Source organism: Guillardia theta (genome assembly GCF_000315625.1).
Source record: "Guillardia theta CCMP2712 unplaced genomic scaffold GUITHscaffold_161, whole genome shotgun sequence".
Classification (NCBI taxonomy): Eukaryota; class Cryptophyceae; order Pyrenomonadales; family Geminigeraceae; genus Guillardia; species Guillardia theta.
The window spans coordinates 73,655-84,360 of NW_005434514.1; the positions used below are offsets into that span (position 1 = coordinate 73,655).

The 10,706-nt window shown below is 56.3% G+C and overlaps 3 protein-coding genes across 3 annotated transcripts; 1 reads left to right on the top strand and 2 right to left on the bottom strand.

The window, feature by feature from the left end:
• Window positions 1–209: 209 nt before the first annotated feature.
• GUITHDRAFT_119872 (hypothetical protein) lies at window positions 210–1,862 on the bottom strand (the record flags this gene model as incomplete). The annotated part of the gene is made up of 12 exons (XM_005820869.1): window positions 210–288; window positions 341–399; window positions 459–503; window positions 554–628; window positions 732–853; window positions 903–955; window positions 1,009–1,076; window positions 1,128–1,159; window positions 1,209–1,262; window positions 1,313–1,429; window positions 1,485–1,545; window positions 1,794–1,862. 12 exons carry the CDS (start codon window positions 1,860–1,862, stop codon window positions 210–212), a joined length of 834 nt encoding a protein of 277 aa, XP_005820926.1.
• Window positions 1,863–7,951: 6,089 nt separating this feature from the next.
• GUITHDRAFT_155897 (hypothetical protein) lies at window positions 7,952–9,396 on the top strand. Its single transcript, XM_005820870.1, has 7 exons — window positions 7,952–8,036; window positions 8,163–8,320; window positions 8,372–8,648; window positions 8,814–8,859; window positions 8,904–8,963; window positions 9,020–9,152; window positions 9,285–9,396. Exons 1-3 carry the CDS (start codon window positions 7,988–7,990, stop codon window positions 8,555–8,557), a joined length of 393 nt encoding a protein of 130 aa, XP_005820927.1. The 5' UTR covers window positions 7,952–7,987; the 3' UTR covers window positions 8,558–8,648; window positions 8,814–8,859; window positions 8,904–8,963; window positions 9,020–9,152; window positions 9,285–9,396.
• Window positions 9,397–9,616: 220 nt separating this feature from the next.
• Window positions 9,617–10,508, bottom strand: GUITHDRAFT_147571 (hypothetical protein; the record flags this gene model as incomplete). The annotated part of the gene is given in 3 exon segments (XM_005820871.1): window positions 9,617–9,640; window positions 9,660–10,161; window positions 10,438–10,508. The coding sequence occupies 3 exon segments, from the start codon at window positions 10,506–10,508 to the stop codon at window positions 9,617–9,619; spliced, it is 597 nt and encodes a 198-aa protein (XP_005820928.1).
• Window positions 10,509–10,706: the final 198 nt, after the last annotated feature.

The following is a 10,706-nucleotide window of genomic DNA, read 5'->3' on the forward strand; positions in this document are numbered from 1 at the left end:
AGGAGTGGAGGTTTTGGGTAGATGGGGCAAAGTCAAGGAGGAGGAGGAGGAGGAGGAAGAGGAGGAGGAGGAGGAGGAAGAGGAGGAGGAGGAGGAGGAAGAAGAGGAGGAGGAAGTAATGGAACACAAGAAGCAGACGAGGGGTGGGGTGCAGGTCACCTAGCAAGATCCAGCTGATGCTTCTTATGCTTCATGTCTGCCTTCCCCAGTCAGCGTGTGCAGATTGAGAGCAGAGGACTGGCAGTTCCTTCTTGCTCCAGGAACTTGTCGATCATCGATTGGACGTCGCTGACTCGAGTCGTCAAAGTTTGACTAGCCCAACAGCTGCCTGCCCTCTCACCGACTGAAACGATCGTTGAAACGCCTCTCTGACTTCTTCACAGCTGGTTTCTTGAGCACCTGAGCACAACAGTAAGTGCAGACTTCGCGCCAGGAGCTGCGAGGGGATGCGGTCCGACCTCCTCGTATTCGCCTGTGGGGATTTTGCTGTATGACTCCACAACCTGCGGGGTAGAACATCAAAGATGGGAGATAGAGGACAAATCGACATGACCTTGATCCTTGAGTTGTCTCGAGACAATGTCGAGTTCTGCATGACGAGCTCTTTACGGAACCTCCATTGTTCCGTCTGCGGCAGGTGTAAGATTTCATCACAACCAACACCACCAACACCATCTCCTCCTCCTCCTCCTCCTCCTCCTCCTTTTCATCCTCCTCCTCCTCATCTTTACCTCTGAAACTTCCGATCCAAGTGGATAATCGAGGATGGCACTCTCCGTCTTCAATTGCTCGGAGATTGTTTGACCCATCGGTTTAGCATCGACGATGGGGTATAACAGAAGGCTCAAAGGATCTACAAGCACGGCAACTTCAAGAGATGAAATGACCGTCTGTGTCTTCACCTCCCACTGTCTGCTTCACTTGCTCCGGCTCGATTACACCACGAGTTGGCCAGCTTGACGAAATCTCAATTGAAAGTTTGAAATTATCAAGAGAAAATCTCTCAACCTGGTGAGTACTGGACAGTCAGCTTTGCAGATTTCCTGCATCTTCTTCTTGGTTGCCGTCAGAAGATCCTGGACAATGTGAATGCCAAACGTTCGTATCTGACTGATCCTCGTCTGTACCTGCACAACTTTGTCGTCTGCAGATTGAGTAGCTGCCATACCCCTTGTCACTTGTCTGATCTCAGCCATCACAATGTATACCCGTGAAACGAGCCTTGACAGACTTGAGAGCTTCAGCACTGATGCTTGGAAGATCTACTCACTCTTTCAATGACTAGGAAGTGTATCCCATCACAACACAATACCTGTCGTCTTTGACTTGTTCACTGCTGCCGGTTGGCTGTCAGCTACGGTTTGGTTGCCAGATGACACAGGTGCAGTCTTCTCTTGGACTTCATGTACAGGCACAGCCTTCTCTTGTGCTTGATGCCACGTATAAGAAACCAGGACAGGGAGGAGTTGAGCACAAGGAGTTACCGACTGGCGGATTAGGTTGAGCAGCCGCTGCCTGCGACTTCTTGCCTTTCGCCATGGTGAGCTGCCGATGAATGTGAGGAAGGAAAGAGGACAAGCAGACTCAGCGAGCTTATGAATGCAAAAACTTTCATGCCTGAGCATGGAAGGGCAGACGATCGTTCTGCAAGGTGGAAGACTACAGAAGGGAAGAATGAATGTATATCGTACACGGTAGGACAGGTGAGAACTAGGAGGAGAACAAAGAGCAACAATTCTGGGGTGCCAGCAAGACAAGATATCATGTCACATGATCATCACCATCACCATCACCATCATCACCATCACCATCATCATCACCATCATCATCATCATCACCATCATCAACATCATCAACATCATTCGGAAGGGTTCTCATCATTCGTCAGGGAAGGGTCATTGCGCAGAGGAAAGTTGGACCAACCCCTACCTGGAGACTCCAAGAAGTACCTGGTGCTTTTCCTTTGAATAATGGGAAAGAGGGGGTGAGGTACTTCAGAACCACCCTACCCCCCTGGGCCAGTGGGACATTGCATGGACCTGATTTTGACTACTTTGGTGGGAGGAACAGCAGCCACATCCCCTCTCAAGCCCGAGAGTCTAAGCCCACCTGAGCCCATACCTGCCCATGAAGGAGCCCCGGCCAGGCTCTTTCAGGGCTATCATGGCAGGCATGTATGATGGCTCCCGTCGCCCGCCCAGTCCCGACGGGCCCAGTGACGGAGCACACTCGGAAGTTTGTTAGGCTTGTTCGGGGCTATCTGACTGGCACGGCTGGCATGTGATCCATCACCCAGCCCGGCTGGCCGCGGTGGCCACCTCCCGAGTACGGCAACCTCGGCGGACCGCACGGCACCGGCGCCGTCCGGCCGGGACCCGGTGAGGCTCAGTGACTTGTGACTGGACCCCGGGCCCTGCGGCGTGACTGTCCGAACTTGAGTGAGTGAATCCGGGTGAGCCCGGTACCTGTCGGAGTGTTCGGCCCTATCAGTGACCGACTGAGGAATGGAGGGCGAAGTTGAAGAGTAGGAGTAGGAGAAGAGCCAGGGAGGAGAGGAGGAGCGAGAAAGACGACGATCAGGTGCAGAGAGCAGGAGGGACGTGAAGCTTCCTCTTGTCAACATGGACAATCTCTGTTCGGTGATGATCAACGGGATCAGGTAGAGCCGCTCGTTGGGAGGCTTGCGACAGCAGAAGCTGCTGCTGAGACTTTTGCCTTGCCGACTTGACCCATGTCATTCCAGAGGAACAAGGAGAAGTTGGAGCTCCCTCCTCTCAGCAGACATTCTCCATCACATGTTCGCTCAGCTCAGATCGACAGCGACAAGGAGTCTGAGAGGGACAGTCACGATTGGCTGATCCTGGCCAACTGTCAGGAGCGGGTGATATCCTTCACAGGGGTGATCGATGTCAAGAACTTCGGCATCACAAGTCACATGTGTACAACCCTTGCTAAACGATTGTCCAAGGTCAGCAGCCATGTCAAGTCCATCGACCTGAGCTCGAACCCCATCAAGACACAAGGGCTGCTGTCGCTGTCGGGGCCTTTACAAGCTTTCACAACCTTGTCGAGGCTCAACTTGTCGTCTTGCTCTCTCAACTTCCCAAGGTCAGCGTCTTCAAGCAGCAGCGCTGACGACGGTATGGCTGCCAAGAACTTCTTCGATCGGATTATCAGCCCGTCCCTCGCGCTCACTGCTCTCGACCTGTCGAACAACAACCTCGGGCCGGACGGTTTGAAGGCTCTGCAGCAGGCGAGCTCGAGGCGGTTGCTGTGCAACGTCAGAGAGCTTGACGTGTCCCGGTGCGGGTTCGATCATACCTCCTCCTTCTACGCCAAGCAGCTTCTCTTCAACCTGAGCAGCCTCACCCGGCTCAACCTCGCCGACAACTCTCTTCGCAACGCCGCAGCCGAAGACGTGATCGCTGGGCTAGAGAAGTGCACAGCGTTAGAGGATCTGAATCTCTCCTTCAACGGGTTTGGAGGAGACAAGACAGCTGAGCTGCTTACAAGGTACCTGAGCGAGGCGTGTTGCTCGAAGCTGAAGCGACTGAACTTGAGTCACAATCGATTCGAGCTCCGGCTTGCTCAAACCTTCTCCCTATCGTCTCCTTACCGATGCGGCGCCAGCCATTGTCAGAACTTCGTGCGAGCAGCGATGTACCTCATGCGCTACCGGAGCTCTAGGGAGTTTTACAGCAACACCGAGGTACTCGAGAACGCTCACGAGAAACATAGCAAGATCGGAGTCAAGTACGAGAATATGTTGAAGTCCGGTGAGTTCACCGGTTCTCTTGTGACAGTGCTGTTGAAACTGAAACGATCGTCTCCTCTCGTGTTGGAGTTGTTGGACATATCCGGCAACTTGCTCTCTTACGAGGCCGAATGCCTTGTGTTGTATCTCTTCTCCACTTCTGCTGATACCTTGAAGTGCCTGGTGGAAAAATCGTCAGATGTTCATGGAAGGGAGAACTCAAACTTCGTGTGGTTGGAATCGAAGGCAGAGAGGGGCTTTCCTGTGACTGCTCTTCAAGTCAACGGGCTTCCAGTAGTTCGGGCGTCATCGAGCAAGATCCTGCTGTTTCTGAACCAGCACAAGTTCGATCCTGTAGCAGCGTTCCCGATCACATTGGAGTACAAGTGTCAAGTCATTTCAAACTTGTCAAAGAGTATCTTGACAGACCTCACCGAGGATGTCAATCGACTGCAGCACAGGTACGACTCAGTCGGTGACTCTTGCCTGACGACGGACGCGATTGTAGAGGCTGTACATGTTCTGATCAGGCAGGAGAACTCAAACCCCTTGGGGTACTGGGATGATACCGTCTTGTCTGTCATCGAAAGGTTGCACGACCAGCCGTTCCTCAAGTCAGGCCCTGGCGCAAAGACTCTTGCGATGGAGGTAGAGGAGGAGGAGGACAAGGAGGACAACATGGAAGAGCTGCTGATGCTCTCGAAATCAAACAGCTTCTACAAGAAGCAGCGAGCAAACACCTCCCGCTGGTTTCAAGTCCGCAAGAAGCTCAACTTCGCGGAGGAGAGTAAGTTGCCTATGGCTGATCCCCTCGGCCTCCTCGTCGTCCCTCCCGCCATCGCTGGCCTGCCCTCCTTCGCATGCGCCCAGCATGTGTGCATGAACGACAGCACGTGCGGCGATTTCATGGTGGCGCACGAGGTAGACGAGAAGGGGGAGTACCTGCAGCAGCCGCTGTTCTACGAGGGTTTCTCAGCTCCTTCCAACGGAGTCATGATGAAGTCCCTCGAATACCGAGGAGACGTGCTGGGCGTGGCGAACCTGGCGGTGAGGTATGAGACCTCGGAAAGCTTCTGGAGCTCTCTCAACAGACTGCGAGAGTCTCTCCCCTCTCACCGAGACGACATCTTCGTCGCCTCCATCGACTGTCCTGAGATGCTCATCATCGGGGAGACGTTCGAGTTCGCCTACGAGTACATGGAGACCGAGCGCAGGATCCCGGACTCCTACCGCTCCGACTACTTCGCGCTCTTCAAGTGCCATCAACCCAACCAGGACGTGTTTGACCTGCAGGAAGACACTCTGTTGTGCAAGATCAGACCTCCTCACCCCCGTCGAGCTCAAGTCCAGCTGAGGCACGTCAAGTGGACCCCTGGGACGTACAGGATTGTGCTCTTCTTCATGAACAGCGAGACTGTCGTCGGTCGCAGCCCTGACTTCACCGTCAAGTACGCCACCGCATCCTTGACCTGCGTCCCGGAGGTGACGGTCAAGACCAAGCAGCTCGAAGTCCAGTACTCCCTTGACTACCCGCACTGCATGCACCCTGACACTGACTGGATCGGACTCTTTCCCCACGACTCCAACGTGCGCTCGGAGCAGGACGCGCTCTTCAAGTGCAAGGTCCCCTCCAAGAACGCTGGGTCCGCCGTCATGGCGATCAACAACCTGCCGGTGGACGAGCTCTACGACGTGACGTACATTCAGAAGATTCAGGAGGAGCGGATTATCCTCGGGAAGACGACCCTCAAGGTGGTGCCGAACCCGCCCGAGGTGCTGATCAACTTTGAGAGGACGTCGCAGCGAGACAAGAGCGATCGCAACATCCGCTTCTACCTCTCCTGCTCCCATGACGACATGCAGGAGGAGAGGAATCTGATCCACAACGACCTGATGCCCAGGTTGAGGCAGTTTGCCGACTCGATCCGGGTCTCGATCACAGTGGTGGACCTTCGGTTCGGGATCTCAGAGCAGGTCATGGAAGAGATGAGTCAGAGCCTTTCCCTCTCCCATAGGAACCTGATCGACATCTGCCTCGACGAGCTTGAGAAGTGTCTCCCCTACTTCCTCTGCTTCCTCGGCAACGTCTACGGCAAAGTGCCCAAGTCCATCCCTTCCTCCTCCTCCCGGTCGTACCCCTGGCTCACGGACCGTCGCTTTCAGAACGCGAGCATCTCGTACGGGGCGCGGCTGAGCCTGACGGAGATGGAGGTCACCAACGCCATCCTCGTGCAGGCGGCCAACAGCCCGCAGGCTCGCTTCTACTTCCGTGATCAGAGCTACGCCCACGGCCGCGGTTCCAGCTTCGCCGACTCGTCGGACGGGGCGAGGCTGGCGATGAACTCGCTCAAGTCGAGGATCAGGAAGGTGGTGGACCTGTCGGCGTCCAAGAACCCGGACTACTGTATGCGCATCCACCAGTACTTCGACCCCCGCAGCCTCCTGCCTGTCATGCAGCGAGACTTGAGCGACGTTATCGAGGCTGACTTCCGCGCGAGGCCGGAGGAATCGGACTTGTTCTGGAAGGACCTGCGGTCTGTCGGGCGGCAGCACCTCAAGAAACTGCAGCCGCAAACTGCTGCGCAGCTGAGAAAGCTGACCGAGCTGGAGGCTGAGCTGGACAAGTGGCTGAGACATGGAGACGTAGGCAACAAGATGGTCTTGTACGGCCCCAAGGGATCGGGGAAATCATGCATCCTGACGTACTGGCTGGAGAAGCAGGTGGCGAGGTGGGAAGGAAGGGTGGTCCCCAGCTGGGAGGAGACGAGCTGCGTCCGTTACTTCACGGCAGCTGGGGAGGAGGAGCAGTTCTGTGTTATGTCTATCAGCTGCGGCCTGCATCACCGGCTGAGGCGGGGCTACGACGTGTTGAGGATGATAACGCTGAACCTGCGACTGAAGTTCGACTTCAAGTTCCAGGACGAGGACTTGAAGGATGAGTACATCACTAGGGCGCTGAAGGAGGTGCTAGACGGGTTTCCTCGTCACTGCACGTTCATCTTCGTGGTTGACGGGCTCGACCATGTCGTCAGCCCCGTCAACTCGGTTGGTTGGATCCCAAACACAGAGAACAACAACATCAAGTGGGTCGTGTCGACTTCCGACCCCACCACCAACAGGCTTCTCTGCTCCTCAGAGAGGAAATTCCTCTGCATCGAGCTGGAGGAGTTGGAGGAGGAGCAGCGGCGGGGGATGGTGGAGAGCTTCTTGACAAGGTACCAGGTGAAGATGGATGAAGAGACTCTAGAGCCTCTCTTGTCCTTGCCGACCCTGTCGGTACCTGAGAACGTTCACATTCTCCTTGAGGTGCTGAAGTGCGCCAACGACGCCGAGGAGAGGAAGGAGCAGCTGGAGCAGCTGCTGGGGATGGAGAGCCTGACGCAGTACACCTCCACCCTGCTGGGGCTCTACCGGCAACGAGCTCCCAGAGTAGACACGTTCCTCCACTTCCTGTGCCTCGCAGAGACAGGGCTCTTTGAGAACGAGCTCTGCTCTCTGATGCGAGTCCCCTTTGAGCTGAGCTGCCTGCGCTGGCTGGAGCTCTTGGACGTCACGAGGGAGGTAAGCTACACCTATGATGGAGTATGGAAGATGTTCGACCAGTCGTTTGCTCGCATCTACTCGCAGACAGCCATGTCCAGCAGCTCCCGGCTCGAGCACCTGGGAGCGATGGAGGCGTACTTCGAGACGATGCCAACGTGCAACAGGAAGATGGACGAATTTCCCTTCGTGCTGGAGAAGCTGGGAAACAGGGAGGGGCTCGAAAAGCTCATCATTGACATCCCCTTCTTCCTCAGGATGTACTCGGACCCCATCCGCCGCCTGCAGTACCTCCGGTACGTGAAGGAGCTGGGCAAGACCAAGGACGACCTGCTCCTGAAGCTGAGAAATCACTTTGAGTACCACTTCAGCATCAGCAACCGCTGGTTTAGCGTCGCCCATCACCACTCCGGCACCTCCGCCCTCCATCACGAGCTAAACCCTGTGATCTACCAGTCGGAAGAGCAGCTGACTTACTTCGTCGACGTGATTTTTCACCTTTCCTCCCTCTTCGAGATGTACGGGAGGCACGAGGAGGGTATCAGAGACCTCGAGTCTGGCCTCAAGTGCCTGTACGGCACCTCCGACATCTTCAAAATTCCCTCCATTCATCAGCAGCACTGCCGCTTTCCCCACAAGGTCCTCCTCTTCCTTGGCAGGCTCGCACGCCTCTATACTCTTCACCTGCACGCCATGCACGCGTTCTGGTCGGACGTGGATCTGGAAAGGAACATAAAGAACAAGGTAAGACTACTTTCCTGCTCCTGCTCCTGCTCCTGCTCCTGCTCCTGCTCCTGCTCCTGCTCCTGCTCCTGCTCCTGCTCCTGCTCCTCGCCCTCCTCCTCCCTCTCCTCCTTACAACTCTCACAGATTCCTGACCACCTTCACGGCATCGACGTGTCCTGGTGGACTTCGGAGGTTCCAGGAGGGAGTGCGAGGACTCTCCCTTCCAAACTCCAGCTGATATTCCAGCTGGCAAGATCGTTCATGAAGGAGACGGAGGAAGGGAAGTACGAGCTGAAGAGGAGGTGACGACGCAGATGTTCTGTAGAGGGTGATGACGATGACGTGGGTTGCAGTGAGTGGGAGATCATCAACGAGATCTTAGAGAAGGAGCGAAGGGACTCTGCCATGACAGACCTTGTCTGGCACACGGCTACGAAGCGGTTCGTCAGCAGACCGAGCAAGGCTGGAACCACGGGGACAACAACTGCGATCGATAAGAAGAAGAAGACTGGAAGGAGGAAGGGGAATGATGTTTGATTCTTGTGTAAATTAGCACTCAACTGTAAAGATACCATCAAAGATGCTCCTGCAGCGCTGAAGGGAGGACAGATACATCCCCAGTCAGAATCTGCTTCCACGTCAGTCACAATCTCTTCCACCTCTCTCCCTGTCTCTCTGCCTGCCTGGCTGCCTTTCCCCTCCTTCCCCCTCCCCCTCCCCCTCTCCCTCTCCCTCTCCCTCCCTCCCTCCCCCCTCCCTCCCTCCGCCCCTTGCTGCCTCCTCCTCGTCTGACCGCTTCTGCAAGTTTCTCCGCCAGCAGCGCGTGGTGTATCAGCCCCCTGCATGCCGTCATCAGCTCCTTCCCTACCGGGAGAAGTTTTACCGGGAGCCGAGCCCAGTACAGAGCCACACGGGCCTCGACACCCCAGCGACGTCGAGGAGCCTGGGGGGGGGGGGGGTGGTCAGCAGCGTGAGGGAGGCAGTAGCGGATTGACGTACCTCCCGCACATTGGGATGGAGCCTTCCGGTCCTCGGGGAGGAGAAGCTTTCACGCCCACCACAGCTCGGGCTGGGTACCAGGCGTCTGATTGCAGCGGCTGAAACAGCGTGCAGAGCTCGTGGTAGATGTTGTCTGCGGACAAGAGATGAGGCTGGCTTCATGGAGGAGGAGGAGGAGGAGGAGGAGGAGGAGGAGGAGGAGGAGGAGGAGGAGGAAGAGGAGGAGGAGGAGGAGGAGGAAGAGGAGGAGGAGGAGGATTGTCACCTAGGGCAGAAGTTACATTGGACTCCCTGTTCCATATATCCACGTTCTCTTGTGTGGCCCCACAGATCAGTTGATCAGGGCTAAGATCAAGCCCTCTTCCTCCTGCCTCCGAGACGAATGGCACTACGTATCGTCCTGATATCACAGGGACCTGAAGCCTCCCGGGATCGCTCTTGCTGCGACTGCAGTCATATAGAGTTAAACAACTCCAGCCAGCCACCTGCTCTCGTTCCTCAAGAACACGATGTTCTGCGCCTTCACCGGCTTGATCGGCAGCTCCTCCAGCTCTTTGATCCGGATGCTCCCTGCTCGTCGACGGATGTCAAGGTGACTCACAACCCCTCTGTTTCCCTCACCTGCTCCCGCGCACACCACCAGCTCGTCTGCCTGCTGAAGGTCCAGCTGGGCGAGACTTTCGACTCTCTCCCGTCGCCACGTCACGTTCCCGAGGGACTGACAAGCGCGAAGCAGCGCCCGAGCATAGACCGGCCCCCGCACCGCCATGCCGCTCTTGACGAGCAGAGCATGGCTCACGTTCTCCGAAGGCCCCCGGTACTCGCTCTGGTCCACCTCCTTCAGCTCGACCTCAGCAGGGAACATGGCGGCAGACTTCTTGTAGTCCTCGAGCTGCTTCTTCCCTTTGGTCACCACCCTCAAGATCCCCCTCCCCTCCCCGTTGAAGAAGACCTCCTCCTCGGAGAACTGCTGCGCTACTCTTAGCAGCCTCCTGGTAGCCTCCATTCCCTCGTCTCCCTTCCATAGCTTCTTCCCCCTCGGAGTGAGGGGATGCAGCAGCCCTGCCATGGCCCCTGTCGCGCCTCCCTGCCCCACGTCCTGCTCGTCGACTATCACACAGTCTACCTTGCCCGAAGACATTCTGAGAATGTTATAGGTGATCGCAAGACCCACCATCCCTCCTCCGACGAGCACGATCCTCTTGTGCGCCCCCTCCTCGCATGCAGCAACTATACGAAAGGCTCTTGTACCAGTCCTCTGGGCAGATAAGGATTTCGTAGCTGTTGGATTGTGGACAGACTGGAACGTCAAGGGAAAATGGCAGGGAGCAGGGAGAGGTTTGGAGGGATGTGGAGAAGTGGATGGTATGAAGGAGGGACGAGGGTGAAAGTATGAACAGAAACATGTTGAAGGTGACCTTGAGGAGGAGGAGGAGGAGGAGGAAGGGGGGAGGAGCAGGAGCAGGAGCAGGAGGGCTTGTGTAGCCATCGTCCCCCACGGATTCTTGGTTGGGGGTGACTATGACAGAGGGGGTAGAAGAAGGGAATAGAAGGGGTGGGGGTGATCGATGCGGCCAATGAGGGGAGCAAGGATGACTAAGGAAGTCGATGGGGAGAGGAGAGGAGAGGAGAGGAGAGGAGAGGAGAGGAGAGGAGAGGAGAGGAGAGGAGAGGAGAGGAGGAGGGG